Consider the following 16,142-nt stretch of genomic DNA (forward strand, 5'->3'; position numbering starts at 1 on the left):
ATTATGCATATTTCCGCTGCACCGCGCGCCGCTGTTTGAGTAATTGAGCCCAGTGATGTGAGCTGGCGTCTAATTAGAACACTCTGTGCGCCTCGCGCTGAAAGTGGAGCAAACTATAAAACTAAGTGATTAGTCCGTCCCTCGTTCGTTTGCGAGCACACATGAGAACTGCTGCAATTCGAACTTTGGAAAAGCGCACAACTCGAGCGGCGCACTCTTAAAATTCTGCTTTTGAGAGAGCATTCAGCTGCTCAAGCTCCAGCTCAACATAATTAAACAACTTTGATTACTTCACCTTTACCCAATGAATTCATTGATCGAATCTGTCAAGTGCCATCACACACTGCATGGGTTTTTCTTTCAGTAAAATACAGTGAATATATTTTATAATTAAAAATTCCAGATTTTGTTTTAATTTTGCATTTTTTTTTTGTTGTAAAGCAATTTTAGGAGCAATTTAACAGAAGTTAAACGCCACAAGATGAAATTTATTCGTGTCGAGGGTGGCGCAAAGCAATTCTGTGTTCGACTAACTTGGCTGAGCCGACGCGTAATTGGGTCCGGCAGGATGTCGCCTCGCTTTGAATTAATGGCCTGTTTTGGACACTACACTCTTTTGCATCTCCCACGAGACTTTGCGCTAAAGAGGCGCGCACGCCGAAAAAGCTTCCGCGGCAGTTTACCTCGGAGCACAGCACGTGCATTTTTCATGCCGTCCTTTGGGAGCATTTTTTTTCCAACAGCGCTTACATAATTTGAGCCTGATGAATAAATTTCCCTTGCTGAAAAGCTTTGATATTAATTACAAAACCAAATCGCGTTGATTCTTAATTTAGTTTTTTCTTCCTGTTTTATTTTTTTACTAAATTTTTAAAGTTTTGCATACTTCTCAAGTGAAATCTACATCTCCATCTCGCGGGCTGCTTCTTTTACAGCTTTACTAGTTCTTGATGAGAGAGCAGCACCTCATACGCTCCCTCAACCACCATCGATTTGTATTTTATAAAACTGCATGTTATAAGTCGCAACTAATCCAGATACGTTTATAAGTTAAAAAACTTTTCGGCACATGATCACATGTTAATGGTTAATTTAATTTTCCACCTCATAAATTTAGATTCTGTATAAAATTTTAATTAGAAATAAAAAGAAGAGTTCACACAAAATATTTCAAATCTTTCTATAATGTATAAAATGAGTATTATTTATATTAAAAAAGAACATTATTATCCTTGTCAACTCCTGGATTGCAAAATCATTTATTTTCAAAATAATTATCAGGTTGCTCATATTTTGACATTTAATACATTTATCACAATTCATGGCCTCTTCTGCTTCACAATGACGCATTGATCCGCAGCTCCAGATTCCAGTGGGGCGTTCACAACTTAAACAACACCGACATGCACAGAGCCTACAATACTAGCTCACAACCAGTATAGTGTATGAGAAGGTGATAAGCCACTTTAGCATACATATCCACATTTTGTTTGCCTAATTTTTAATTTTTCTAAACAAAAATTTGGTGCTTTAACATTCATCTCTTACTAATTAGTGCTTTTAAAGGTTATTTTAAAATGACTTTGATTTTCAACTTTAATAATTTTTGATAGGCTCGCTACGGACACAAAGTTGACACACAATAAAATCAACAATAAATCAGTCAGGAAGATTCATGAGTAAAGCTATTGAGGTAAGAACATCCTACCCAGAATGGCGCAAATTTTAACTGGGTTTGTGCAGAGTCGTTGTGGATCATTTATTATTATATCTATGGATAATCACATCAATGCAGGTTGGTCACTTCTTGAGAAACATTCATTTGGTTGATGTAGTCTTCTTAAAACAGATGTCAGTCTCTGCGTATGTGCCTTTCTTTTCTACTCAGCCAAGGAAACAGTGGTACTGGCTCTTCGGGACACCCATTTCATTCAAGAGGCTAATTAATTTAAATTAGATTATTTTTCTTTGCACTTATTAATTAAATCTACCTTTGCGCTTTTTCAGTGAAAGGAGTTGGACCACATATGCAGTAAAATGTTGGTTCCTGTTTAAGAGCATCGGACGTGCTTTGGCCTTCTTTAACATCCAGCAAAGATTCTAAAATATTTCTGCTTATTCGACCCCGAGCCTCGGGCCATCCATCACTTGCTTCGGATAAAATGTTGAGCACTGAAAATCTGAAGTTAAAAAGTTTTAAATAAAAATCAATCATGTACTGATGAGTAATACCGCGGCTCCTCTTTCGATAAAGATGAAAACTCTTCTTTCCATAAAATATCTTTCTCCGTCTTGTTGAAAAAGGCGAGTTTGATCATTTTGCTGCAAAATACACAATTGAAATTTAATGAACACTAATTTAAAATTAAAACATACCAGTATTTCTTGCCATCTGCTAAGATGTGCACGATGACTCTAATCATAGGAGTTATTCCTGTGCCAGCAGCCACCAGGAAAAGTCGACTCGTTTCATTCAAACAACGCACATCAAAGTTTCCAACCGGCCGACTTACTTCCATGCATTTTTGCTCAACTTCCAACTTGCAGAGCACCGAGCTGAGAGCTCCGTCAGGATATGATTTGACCATGAGGTAAATTGAGTCGCAGTCGTACATGGAGGATTTGAGGGAAGGCACAATTGGGGTGTAACTTCTTGCAACTATCACACCTGCAAACAATAATAATTAATTTTTTTCCAAAATCATTTTCCTTCATTAAATACCTTGGATATTTGTTTGCACTCTAAAGTGGTGTCCAACAGGCACAGTAAAACACACCCTGTCCGAGAACTGGAACCTGAGCACCTTTGTGTTGTGATTAACTTGTGTTTCGTCAGCCAAGTACACAGGCCAGAATTCACTCTCGGCCTGCAAGTCTTGAGAGATGGCGCCGTGACCTTCGGCCGGAGTTCCGAACGACTTCCACAGCGTTTCCGTCTCCTTCTTCAACACAACCTCCACCTTCCCAGAGTCAGGATGCACCCTGACAGCTGAGCAGGGCCATCGAACAGGAGCGCTCAGCTCGAGTCTTGCTTCGTACGTTTGGCCTGGTTCTCCGCCGACGTTGCACACAAATATGCCCACTTTGGTGCCACCCTCGTCCAGAGTAACTCGGACCCAAGGAGGCAGTTTACCCAGGCCTCGGGAAACTTGGCGGGCGTATAAAACCAGAGTGATGGCGCCCAACTGTTGGAACCAGTCGAGGCGAGGATTGCTAGGTTTGGGCATGATTGCTGATGATAAACTAGGGGCCGAAGACGACTTGTTTTCTGGAATTAACAAGGATTGTAGGAATTTTCCATTATAAAATGATGAAATATTTAAAATACAAAAAGGAAATCATTTCAAGGGAACTACTTTGCACTTTCAGGGGAAAAATTGCAATGCATGAAGTCGCACCACAATTGAATTATTTTCCTTTGAATTAAGAAAGTCAGGGGAGAGTTGGATTTATGCTTAAAATAAATATCATTTTTCACAGTTGAATTTCATAATAAATATCATTAATAATAAAAAGAAAATTAAAATATTTTTAGCATAAGACTCGTTATTACCTATGGCTTTTCCTGATAATGGTTCTCCTTTTTCACCTTTCTTCCCGAAAAGCAGCTGACTCAGGGGCTGCATTGGTTTGCTGGCCGAAAATAAAAGTCCACCGCGTAAAGGCCCAACTTGGCATTTCTGAAGTATTGACTCGTAATTCACCCAAGCGTGCACCTAAAATTAAGATAATTTTTATTAAAATACATTTTTAAACGACGTCAAAAATGAAGATCAATTCAATTTAAAATTGAATCAGAAAATTCTAAAAATAGAAATGAATTAACAGATAAAAAAATGGGTTTCTTTTATTTTCTTTTTGGGATGGACAAGACTTTTTGCCAGGTCTATTAAACGTCACTTAGGCTCGCATTGAGCAAAGGGTGTCGTGGAGGTGGGGCCACGGTACATCAGGCTTTATGTGTGAAGAGAACGTGAGCATGAGCCGGGCACGCAGAGTCGGTGCATTATTAAGGCACACTTGGGCAAGGGTGCAAAGTTTCCGGCCGTACCTGATTAAAGAGACTAGTGGCGTCTTTGCCGACGCCTCTCATTAGTTCCTCCACGCCTCCGGGGTGGAAATCCATGTAGTGTGTCACGTTGTACACGCGACCTGTAAGCAAAAGCGTGAGTGAACTTTGGCGTCAAATATTCATGCCGGGGCGCGCGCGCAAATCAATCGAGTCGAGTTAGTTTGCTGCTGATGACAGCCACGGGAAATTGCCGAGCTCGTCGGCGTTTCTTGTAAAACGTCCGAGGAGAAAATCAATCAGGCAAAAAGGCATTCAGGAACGGGGGGTGTCAAACGTGACATTACTTTCATATTTATATTACAGATTTATCAACTGGAAACGCGCTTTTGTCGGCGAAAATACAGTTCGCTTCAAAAGAACTTTGTGAATCGTTTTGATAAAAACACACGAGTTCAAGTAAAACATGTTTTTTTTTCATGAGCATAAATTGATTTCCAAGTTCAATCAACCCCAATCAACCCTAAAATACAGTTTTTCTCCAAAATTGAGGAAATTTGGTTGGAATCAACTGTGCATGATTGACATCGGAAGCCCTGATTGGAGGAAAATAATGGCTGTGATTGGAAATTTTATTGAAAAAGCTGAAACTGTTCAAATAATTTGAGAGAAAAAAAATAATGAAATTAGATGATGAAACCAGAAAAATTGAAAAAAAAAATGATTATTCCTTGCTAATTTGTGTTTATAAAATAATTAAAAAAAAAAACAGCTTTATCAGCAAGTCACGATCCCCAACCTTATTTTCTAAAAAAGTTACCAAATTGCAAAGAGAGCACTTTTAAGAGTTAAATAAAAAAAATTTAAATAAAGAATGCCTGGAAATTTTCTAAATAAATGAGTGGAAGGCTTTTAGATGGATTTAAAAAAAAAAAATATTGTAAAGCAACAAAAAGTCCACTTGCATAATAAAAAACTATTTGTGCTGGGGATTAATTTTTCAGAGAGACTGCAAAGTTTTCTTTCAAAGTTTTTTTTTACCAAAGCTTTTGCATAAAAAAATCATGAATAATGGAAAGAGCTTCTAATTGAATTATGCAATCGCAAGCTAGGCTGAAAGCTTTTTTTGGGTGAAACACTTAAGTTCGAAGGACACACGCGGACGTAAAAGCCAGAAAGTCGCATACAAGTTAATCAAAGAGTGGCGAGGCTAATTGGCGGAAAGAGAGCAAACAGAGTTTTATCGCACATCCAGCGACGAGCCAACGTGAAATTCCACCGGCTGCGCTCCTCAATATTTGCAGAAAGCTTTGCCAGTGTGTAACTGCCGACGAATCGATCGGGGCCTTTAAAGGTGCGCTGCCCTTCGCCGACGAAAAATTTCACTCACCCTTGACGGCCAACCACGCGTCCTCCTGCCGATTGTGCTTGGCCAGCTCGGACGCAGCAACGTCCCGCGAAACGCCGCCCACGCCGGTCAGGTCCTTGCCCGAATTGCCCAGTCGGATCCAATCCATCAGCGAGTGACCCGGACGCAGCGCCACTTTGTTCCGAGGGTTGCCTGCAATTTGACCAGAACAAAATAGCAGATCTTAGTTATAACTTCTATGTCCTTTTACTTATTCCCTATAATCCCAAAGAGAAAATCGGATAAAACTAGTTGAAAGAAGTAAAAAACTGATTAATTATTGAGCTGTTTAAATCATTTTAATAAATAAATAATATCATAAATAAGGTTTGAAGGTTTTAGTAGAAAAATTATCCAGATCAGTTTGGGTTTGTGGACTATAAATAAATTTATAAAAATATAGGCTGTGAAATTCGAAATATTGGAACTCTGATTTCTGTTTTTTGTTAATAGAGGAATCCTAAAAACAGAAAATATTGACAAAATTCTGTGAAAATTCTAAATATTTCTGTTTCATTGATTATTATTTTAATTCTAAATTTTTAGATACTGCACAGATAAATAGTTCTTTACTTAAAGTATTTGTTATAAATTTCAAGCAAACATTAAATTCCAAGAATTAAATGTTATCAAAAAATATTCTGAAATAAACAACAATGTCCTCTTTGTAATGTAGGTGTAAAGCTAGGTGTCGTTTTTGCTTTGTTTATTGCATTCCAGATTCTGTTTGAATTAATATTACTTGCTAAAAAAAAAAACAATTTTGGAAGCAACGAGTAATATTTTATGTGAAAAGAGAAAGACGGATTAAATAAGTAATGGAAATAATTACATAAGAGTGATTTTTATTGAGTTGTTAGGGAGGTAAGATTACTTAAACTCATGTCGAGGAATTTATAAGTACTTGTTTTTTTTTCCTAAAGTCTTCAAAGTTAAAAAAACAAAATATAACGAAAAACACGTTGCGTCTAATTATAAGAAATTAAAACTAGATTTTACAATAAAATTACCATTTTCACTGCCAACTAAATTTTTCTTTAATATTTTCATGTAAGGCGTTGTATCATTCCAATCTATTTAAATTGAGAATAAAAAGAAAAATAAATTTAAATTGCATAATTTGATCCATAAAACTTTTGGATGGCTTTTCTTTCAACGATGAGTTTTTGTAACAATTTGATCGAATTAACTACAATATAATAGCTTTGAATCACGTTAAGATAAAAATACGCGAAATTAAATTAAAATGTGCAATTTCAAACCGAAATAATGAGATGCTCGATTGCTCCTGTTAGGCTAAATTCAGCCATTTGTTATCTTTAGGCCCGGGAATGCCGCGCCGGCAGCATTAATGAAACCAATTTAGCTCCACCAACGCGCGGCTCTTGATAACAGAGAATAATTGCATTAGCCGCGCGAGAATTAATGGTCCAGCAGGTGTGGCTTAAAACAAACACCCGTTGCCAGCAATTTGTCATCGGCTGGTCGAGCTTCGGCTGAAACAACAGCGCAATCTATTCGTTCAATTAACTAATGAGCTTCGGCGTTAGCGAGGGACGAGGTCAGATGACCATCGATTTTCAATACTGCTCCTCATGACTAAGTGCTCCTCGCACAAGGAGCAGTTGGAGGGGTGATTTGTCATGGCGCTGCGAGACCGTATTATGTGCTTGGTGGTCAGGTCGAGTGCGCCCCATCAATTCAATCCGTTCTCCGGGCGTCGTTACGCAACAGCCCACCCCACAATCCCGGGGGGCCAAACACGCCAGCCGGGAAACAATTTAACTTTGGCAGCAAAAGTTATGAAAACGCAACCACCACAGAGATTTTCTCGGATTGCCGGAAACTTTGCTTTTCACTGGAGAGGAAACGTTGCTGGCTCCAATTTGAATTTTAAATTTGTCTTCAGATGTTGAATAACAGGAAACCGTCTTGAAAATATTTTTGCCGACAGGAAGTGAGATGATCTACATTTTCAAATGTTTTTTTTCGTATGAAAGGAGATATTTCAGCACTTTATTTTTCCACAATGCTATAATTTCAATAATTTTTAGAACAAAAATAAAATTTACATGGATCTAATTTCTAATACATTCCCAAAATTATGTGTTATTTTTTAGGCCAATGTGTTGTTTTTTCTATTTAAATTCAAAAGAATTTTTTTTAAACTTTCATGATTGTTTGAAATCCAGCGATACCTTCCAGAGTTGAACGAGACTTCATTTATTTTCTGTTGGTATTAAATTTTTTGGCTGCTATTCAAAACTAGCAGGAAACAAGATAAAGTCAAATGAAGCTCATGAAGCAATAAAATAAATTACAGGCGTTCAATATTGGAAAATTTATGTTTGCATCAAAGACATAGACTGTTTAGGTCAGTTGAAAAAATAAATTTTTCATTAAAAATGTTGTAAAAACATCTTTTTGGAAAGAATAAAAAGTAAAAAAAGTGAGGTGAAATAAAGAAATTTCGTAAATTTAAAAAAATTATTAATTATATAATTTATTTTTTAAATGCATAATTTGTTTTTATTTTAAAAAATATCAAGAAAATAAGTTAAAAATTTTTAGAGCTTGATTAAAAATAATATTTGAAACTCTTAATACAGCAAATTATGAATCTTACAAAAAAGAGGATAATTATAAATAAGATATGAGCGTAAAAATTTTATTTTAATCAACATCACTGAAATGAAAAACAAAAAGTTTTTACAAAATAAATTTTAGATTCTCCCTAAAGCATGATCTGATCTGAAATTGAAATTAGAAAAAGATCTCACAGAAAAATGATTAAAAATAAATTAAAAATGAAAAAAGACGTAGTTTGAATAATTACATTTATATCAAATTCCTCACTCAAAAAGATCTTCCAGAATAAAATTAATTACGTAAAATTGGAGGAAAGCGACCCAGTGAGCTACTGTAGATAGAATCACATTCCGCAAATGGATTTCCCAAAAAAGCGAGGCTCGCAATTAACTGTAAGACTCGGTTGATGGACCATTAATATCCATCAATATCACAAAAGCGCGGGCGCACGTCCGAGCGCTGCTTGTTTTTGTTTTAAATACGATTTTGTGGTACCTGCGGTCGGCGGGTCGTGTTCCTGCTCGCTCTGTTTGGAGAGGCAGCAGTTGCACCAGGGCATCGCTCTGCCCAAGTCCCTCTCGGGGGCGCCGCCCCCGTCGGCCCCTCCGGTGCACCGAGCTACTCCACTTCGGGGGCGGCCGAATCGATCCGGAGGCGGCTGCAGCTCAGGGCGCGCGAGATCGAGCGAGTGCTGCTCGCAACCAACCAAACCACCCCTTGGCTCGAGAGCCTTGCGAGGGTGGCGAGAGCGGCCACCCCCGCCGCACCTGCTGCCACCTCGACAGCCACCCCGACAACTAACAAAAGCAAAAGGGCCAAATTGACCGGCGCACCACCGAGGAACATTTTCAATCAAATTGGATTTTTTTTCAACTCTCAAGATACTTTTTTTGACTAAAATTAAAAAAAAATGTACCAATAGATTCTGTGCAGATTTTTATGATATATTATCATTACAATTTATACATATTATTTAAGATCATATACAATTGTATAACTTTTTATAAATGTATATCTTATTTTTTTATGCGTTATTGTTGCATTTTTACCCTTTTTTAAGATTGAATAATTTTTGATGAACTAGCTGACATATTTTCTAATACAAATAAATTCAGAACGCTTCAATTAGAAACTAAATTTTTTTATAATCTTATGAAGCTCTATTTAAAAATTAAAAACAACTAATTTTTATTTTTTATTTTTAGTGCTCTCAAATTTCATTTATATCAATTTATATAAGAAAATATTGTGTCGAAATTGAGAAAATCATTTAATTTTTTATTACCTGTGGCAGATCCAACATTTTCTGTCGAAATCAAAGTCTTTGGCACCGCCGACAGAGTTTTTGAAGTTGATGGCAACTTGTTGACTTCGACCGATTTCTTCTCGTTCTCTTCTGGCGTTTCTACTCTCGGCACGCCTAGTGCAGGACCACATTGTTTACCAGCGTTCGACTCACTCATTTCTTGTTATATTTTGCTCACAAACTTCACGGTCCAGAATATAAAAAGAATTAAAAATAGGCTCACAAAGCGTTTGTTGATGTTAACTTCGCACGTTTCCTTTTAGCACAGTTTTAGCACAAATTATCCAGCCGAGTATTTACAAAGATTGGAATAAATAATAAATTTAAAAAAATGTAAAGTCCTTCCAAGCAGATTTTGGTGCCGGTTTTGAAACACATACAATTAATACAATTTGAAGTAAAAAATCGAGCGAGTAAACTTTCTACAAAAATGACAGAAGTCGGATCAACAAGAACCAGATGTTTCTTCTTGAACCAGATGATTGCACTGTTGCCAATCAATTTTAATTTAATTTTAAATATTTAAAGGCTATATAATTATTAGTATATGTATTAGCAAAAATAAAACACAGATTTATTAGAAAAAATTAATATTTAAAAATTAATTTATATATATTTCTTATTTTATTGCAAATAAAAGTTTGTTTTACTTTTAGAATTTTCATAAAAAGATTTAGCTGCTTTTGTTGGCAGCATTGAAATAGACAGTGGGGGGTGCGGGGTGGGGGTAAAATTTGTCTCTGTTGTTTGTTTGTTTACATATTTCTGCTGCAGGTTCAATGACATGTAATTAATATGCAGCATAATTTTATCATTTTATTTTTCTTCCAAAAATATTATTGTCTAAGATTATCTTAAAAAGCAGCGAAAATGCCAACTTGCGTTATTTTTGGCTGCAAAAACAGACCAGAAATGGTCCAACAAAATAAAAATCTTGCACTGACATTCCACAGGTTTGTAAAATTAATTAAAAATCAATGATAATTAAAATAAAACTCTAAATTACTTTTCTTTATTTTAGATTCCCTATTATGAATCCGGAACTCATGAGTTTGTGGATGAAATCGATTGGAAGCGACAACCTGAAATCACCAAACAGTCCAATCCAAAAAAGCTCCATTGTTTGCTCTGACCATTTTGAGACGAAATGCTTCAAATTTGCGGGTATGAGGACCAGGCTCTTGGGAGATGCTGTACCAACCGTTTTCAAGAATTCTCCAAACCCTGCTGTGGTAATTTACCCTTCATTTATCACAAATGTTTTTTTTTTCAACCATATATAATTTTGTGATTAGGCGTCTATGGGAGTCACAACCTCTGCTTTGACTGAATCAAACATTGTAAGAGAAAGAAATAATTAATGATTTTTTTCCATTTAAAATTTACATTTTTTTTAGCATGACTTGAAACTGAGAAGAAACATAAGGAGTGTCAAAATAGCAAACATTGAATCTGCTACAAAAAAGATTGTGGAAGTGCCTGGTTCTCCAGTGAGTTGCTTGCAAATATTTTGCTACATTAGATTTACAAAAGTTTTCATCTTACAGCTCATTCACAGTGACTTAAATCTCAAGAGCCTTCCGTCAATAGAACAGGGGAAAAAGACCTTTGTGTTTTTAACGAAAAATTCTAGTTCGCCGTCATTCCGAGGGGTAAAAATTTATATTAAATTTTATTTTTAAAACTTAATGTACTCAAATAAATTACAGCAAATCAATGTCCCAGCCAAGAAGATGCAACTAAACTCGTCAATTATTTCTATAACAGAAGGATGCTCAAATATCAGCAGAACTGGCCCATGTAGTTAATATCAAGCTACAACTTTTCATTATCAAAATTAATAATTTTTCTTTGATTTAGTTGATGTATCACCAATGGAGGAAATCACAAAACCAAGCCTTGTCTGTGTAGTTGGGTTAAATTCTGAGCCAAATTTGAGAGTTCTAGATCAATCCACCTATACAGACATTAAAAAATTAGATGGATTATGTCGAGTTTGTCTGAAATCGACGCCGATAATGACGCCCATATTTGATGATGATGGCAACTCGGAATTGGTCAGCAAAATCCATAGACACCTTTCTATAAGGGTAAAAACTCCTGTAGGAATCCTGCATTGTTAATGTGTATTTTTTCCATTGCAGGTTTCCTATGATGATACTCTGCCCTTGAAACTTTGTAGCAACTGCGTTCAAGCATTAGAGGCAATTGAAAGACTAAGCCAACTCAGTTATGAAAATGAGTTGAAATTGAGGCTTTATATTGAGAGTAGCAAAGAGGCTGCGGGTGAAATGTCAAACGCTGCACAGCAAACAGAGTTGCCAATCGTAGCATTGAGAGAGGAGGTGAATAATTAAATGTAATTAAGAGAAAATTAATTTTTAAATGGTTCAAAATAATAGACTCCGAAAGTAGTCGAGATTTCTACCAGGGAAGAAAAAAAGACTTTTGTTTGTTCGGATTGTGGAAAGAGCAGCTTGAATTTCAAGTCCTTTGCCAGGCACTGTTACTCAGTGCACAAGAAGAAGAAATGCAAGTGGTGCGACACTTTGTTTGCCACCACTGAAGAGATGAATGCTCACAGAATTGAAGCTCACGGCTCGACTTGTGATTCATGTGGCATTAAATTCAAGGGAATCAACACAATGCTCAAACACATCAGGAAAGAGCATCCTGATTTTAAGGCATGTAAAGATAATTTAATTTATTTAGCAAATTTATTTAATTTTCTTACTTAATCGCAGGCCAACATGTGTGAAAAGTGTGGCAAGAGCTTCATCAGCAAGTACAGTCTGGCTGCACATTACGAGACCCACAACCTGACCACCCCCTATCTTTGTGATTCTTGCGGCAAAAGTTTCAAGAGCAAGCAGAAGCTGAGGCACCACAAATGTAATCCTGATGATGACGAGCAAGTTAGGAGCTGCAATAGCTGCCAGATTTGTGGCAACACTTACACTTTCCGTTCGTCACTTCAGAGGCACCTCATCCGACACACTGGAAACAAACGCTTTCAGTGTCACAAATGCGCCAAAAGTTTCTATGGCGCCGTCAACCTGCGGAACCACATGGTGGTGCATGAAAAGACCACTGTTTACGAGTGCCAGATGTGTTGTGCAAGGTTAGATCTTTTTTATTTAAATTTAAATTAAAATTTATTAAATCTTATTCAGGTACTATCACAAGAGAAACATGATCACACACTTGAAAGATAAACACTCTACACAGTGGCACTACAAGTGCCCATATTGTGTGCACTTATTTGCCTCAATAGATGAGGTGGTCAAGCATAGAGATGAAATGCACGACTGCCACGAGAGTCCCGAAATTGGCCTGCAACAAAAGGGCCCGACTCCTTTTGAGGAATTCAGGTGAGAATATTGTTTATGAGGAATTTTCATATTAAATGGTAGATAAAAAGTATTTCATTAAAATTATTTTCAATGTTTATTGGTTCCAGTATTTCAATTGATCTTCCTTAAATTAAATAATCAATGTTATTAATTTCAACTTTTCAGATGCAAAATCTGTGACAGGCAATTTGAGAACATTTATGCTTTGACACATCACTTCGAGGAGCACGTCATACACGGCCCTGAGGATCTAAACATAAAAACCATTGGTGTGGATGGCTTGCTGGAATGTGCTCTCTGTGGCGCAAACTTGACCTCGACCTGGGCCATGCGCTGCCACATCAAGAAGAGTCACCTGGGCGTCCATCAGAGGGAACTGCTGCACACTTGCGACCACTGCGAAAAACAATTCGCCACCAAGAGTCAGCTCAGGCGACACATCATGCAGCACACTGGAGAGAAGCCCTTCCACTGCGCCACCTGCAACGCCGAGTTCAGAAGCAGCACTGCTTGCAAAATCCACATGCGCATCCACACTGGAGAAACTCCCTACCACTGCCAGAAGTGTCCGAAAAAGTTCCGAAGCAGTGCCATTTTAAGAACTCACGAAGTCTTCCATTCGAAACCCTTTGGATGTGAACTTTGCCCTCAAAGGTGAACACAAAAACGCAAATTTATTTTACATAATTTGATTACATTTTAATTTTTAGATTTTCTAGCAAGCTATTTTTGAAAGCGCACATAGATACGCATGGAAAGGAGGCAGGCGTTGGTCAAAAGTTGATCGTCTACAAATGCCAGTTTTGCAATTTCATCAGCAAAAGTCGTTCAATGGTCAAAAAGCACGAGGTTATCACCCACGCTGAATTGGATGAAGAGGCAGAAAGTTCCTTTGAGCAAATCACAGGTTCTGAAAGTGTACCCGTCGAGCAGCAGGAAGACGTCCATACTGAGTTCAGTTCTACAGTCCAAGCTACGTTTTTCACTCTGTGAGTGTCAATTGAACAAAATAAAAAGCTAAAAAATACGAAAACCTTATTATTTTATTGGCAATTTCAATTCCAAAGAAAAACTATTTTTTAAGAGTTCACATCACAAGCTAGACACATTACTTTTTGTTTTTCTTAGACATAAGAACTTGGTGGCTTTTCTCATGAAGACGGTGCGCATTCACAGTGTAAGTTATCATAGGACACAATCTGCAGTTGAGTGGTACGATGCTCAAATTATTGATAACTTTCGAGAGCACCTCACATTTTTCCGTGCGGATTACAATCTCGGTATTAATCAAATTCAGCTCGCTGACGGCCCTGTGGATTTTCTTCTTATGGTCAATCAGCCATTCTCTCGAGGAAAACGTAATTCCACAGCACTTGAAATCCATGGATTTTGGAACAAGCTCTTGAGCGCCCTTGGTTTCCTTGTCAACTGGTTTTGGCTTTTCTGCCACCTTTGTTTCCTTCTCCTCATCTCGGTGATTCATTTTATGAGCATTAATTGCATGGTATAGAAGCTCGGCGTCTAAAGCAAAGGTCAGGTTGCACAAGGTACAGGTCAAGGATGCCAAGTCAAATGAAAACTTCAGAAAGTCTCTCTGATGGGCGGAAATTTTGGTTTTGCCACATTCGATGTTGTGGATGTTTTCCTGATCTTTGTTCTTGAAGGTAAGCAAACAAAATTTGCAAAAGTGGAACCTATTGTGTTCCGTCACACTGTGCTGCTGCAGAATGTTAGGGAAGTAGAAGACTGCTGGACAATATACACATCTGAAAGTGACTTTTGGCGCTGTAGCAACTTTTTCTTCGTCTTGGTCAGGAGTTTCTTGGTTCGGGACAATTTCCTCGTCGGATGAGACTATTATTTGCCTTTTCTTCTGTTTGCGCGTCTTCTTGGTCTTTTTCTTGAAATTTTTCTTTTTCTGCAGTTCTCTCTTCTCACCTTCCTCAATATCAGACAACTGCGCCAGGTCTTTGACCCTGATCACTTTGACCTTCTGACCGTTTATCTCCCTGATTTCCTCGAAAGTGGCGATCCCAGCTTCTTGCGCCCGCCTCTTCTTTACTCGGTCAGCTCTCCAACACTTAAAACACTTTTGAGATTTCTTTCTGCCAAAGAACCCTTTTCCGCAGCCCAAACACCTCTTGGCATCAAGTTTATCATCCTCCTTTTCCTCATCTCCGACAGGTTGGCAAATATGATCCTGCTTGTCCGTCGACGTCCGGAAATAGACATTGCACTTGTGGCACAGCAAAGAGTCTGAGCTCGAAGAGGGTGCGCTGGTCACTATGAATTTTTTAGAGGTCAATTCCTGCAGCTTTGACTTGTTTATCAACCCCAAGTTTTGAAGGTGTAGCTTTTCGTGTACTTTACACTGCATTTTGCTAACAAATTCTTTCGAACAGCTTCCGCACTTAAACTTTTGTTTTAGATTTTCTGGTGGTTTGTCCTGGGTCTGCTCATCCACCTCCTGCGTATCCATGTCTTCAGGCTGTGTTTCATGCACGACAAGGTTAGGCATTTCAGGACTTTCAGGTTCAACATTTTCCTCGCACGCTAGAGGATCGACTCCTGTCGGCGGATTTTCAAGCATGAATTGCACGAAGCTGTTATTGTAAGAAGACATGCTGAAAAATTGAATGGAGTTAAAAATTTGAGTAGTAAAAATCATCCTTGTCTAATGGTTACTTTTCTTTAGGTCGTCACTAGGTCTATTAGTTAGCGTTTTTTTTTTAAGTCCACTTCAAGAGTTTGCTATTTTGCGACTCCAGACCAACGTGTCTCTGCATTGATGCGGATTTGGAATTTAAAGATGAAGTCTCAAGGGATCATCTAGAAGGAAATTAGTATTATTTTGTGAAAAGCCTAATATTATTAACATATCGCCACTTATTTATGAAGAAAAAGAACGCATATGCATGAAAAGAAAAATATGTAGGTAGATTAAAGTATCAATTTAAATGAACTTCAATAATTTAAAAATGTTTAATTATATTATGCCGGATAATATTAATTAAATAATTATGAAATCCCTGTTGCAACATATAATATCAACTGCATAGAGTGCATTATTAAATAAAACCACCTCTCTATTTTCTATGTATTTGTACATTATAAATGTATCCTTCATTTCCTTGTACAAATTAAGCAGGAAAATCTCAAGAAAACTTGCTAATAATTTTCAATATTCACATTCCATGCTTGTTTGTATGTTTTTTGAGTCATGCTGTGTTTTGTTTGTGTGTTGATATCGGTTGATATGTACTGTTGATCTAGATACATAGAGATTCAATTTATGTTGATCACATGGACCAAGTAATGCATACCTAATTAAGTAAATAATAGTAAATCATTCGATCGGGTTGATCACTTGCAGAGTTTGTTTTGTTATTGTAGTTTTTTGTTTTGTTTTCGAGAGAGGGATTGAGAGATTTGAGAGAGGGTGAGGGAGACAAAAACGCAAAGGCGACGCCCCCCTCT

The 16,142-nt window shown here is 37.4% G+C and overlaps 3 protein-coding genes across 5 annotated transcripts; 1 reads left to right on the forward strand and 2 right to left on the reverse strand.

Annotated features, from left to right (window-relative positions):
- Window positions 1–1,205: 1,205 nt before the first annotated feature.
- Window positions 1,206–9,784, reverse strand: LOC132193566 (cytochrome b5 reductase 4). Of its 2 annotated transcripts, none has more exons than XM_059614320.1 (9): window positions 8,502–8,843; window positions 5,400–5,570; window positions 4,052–4,152; window positions 3,554–3,716; window positions 2,723–3,268; window positions 2,377–2,668; window positions 2,233–2,322; window positions 1,992–2,180; window positions 1,206–1,939 (listed from the first exon to the last, which is right to left on the reverse strand). In XM_059614320.1, the coding sequence occupies exons 1-9, from the start codon at window positions 8,563–8,565 to the stop codon at window positions 1,885–1,887; spliced, it is 1,671 nt and encodes a 556-aa protein (XP_059470303.1). In that variant the 5' UTR covers window positions 8,566–8,843; the 3' UTR covers window positions 1,206–1,884. The 2 variants fall into 2 exon arrangements, with proteins under 2 accessions (XP_059470303.1, XP_059470302.1); XM_059614319.1 differs by lacking the exon at window positions 8,502–8,843 and adding an exon at window positions 9,292–9,784 and having other exon boundaries at window positions 1,208–1,939.
- A 252-nt stretch (window positions 9,785–10,036) lies between these two features.
- On the forward strand, window positions 10,037–13,707 carry LOC132193603 (zinc finger protein 11-like). Of its 2 annotated transcripts, none has more exons than XM_059614371.1 (13): window positions 10,037–10,265; window positions 10,334–10,544; window positions 10,608–10,652; window positions 10,710–10,802; window positions 10,860–10,964; window positions 11,022–11,115; window positions 11,173–11,402; window positions 11,457–11,657; window positions 11,715–11,996; window positions 12,057–12,433; window positions 12,486–12,683; window positions 12,831–13,319; window positions 13,376–13,707. In XM_059614371.1, exons 1-13 carry the CDS (start codon window positions 10,183–10,185, stop codon window positions 13,656–13,658), a joined length of 2,691 nt encoding a protein of 896 aa, XP_059470354.1. In that variant the 5' UTR covers window positions 10,037–10,182; the 3' UTR covers window positions 13,659–13,707. The 2 variants fall into 2 exon arrangements, with proteins under 2 accessions (XP_059470354.1, XP_059470355.1); XM_059614372.1 differs by having other exon boundaries at window positions 11,022–11,112.
- Window positions 13,691–16,131, reverse strand: LOC132193605 (zinc finger protein 567-like). Its single transcript, XM_059614373.1, has 3 exons — window positions 15,989–16,131; window positions 15,351–15,494; window positions 13,691–15,289 (listed from the first exon to the last, which is right to left on the reverse strand). Exon 3 carries the CDS (start codon window positions 15,286–15,288, stop codon window positions 13,774–13,776), a length of 1,515 nt encoding a protein of 504 aa, XP_059470356.1. The 5' UTR covers window position 15,289; window positions 15,351–15,494; window positions 15,989–16,131; the 3' UTR covers window positions 13,691–13,773.
- Window positions 16,132–16,142: the final 11 nt, after the last annotated feature.

Source organism: Neocloeon triangulifer, unplaced genomic scaffold (assembly GCF_031216515.1).
Source record: "Neocloeon triangulifer isolate White Clay Creek 2 clone unplaced genomic scaffold, ASM3121651v1 ptg000004l, whole genome shotgun sequence".
In the NCBI taxonomy this organism is placed as follows: Eukaryota; Metazoa; Arthropoda; class Insecta; order Ephemeroptera; family Baetidae; genus Neocloeon; species Neocloeon triangulifer.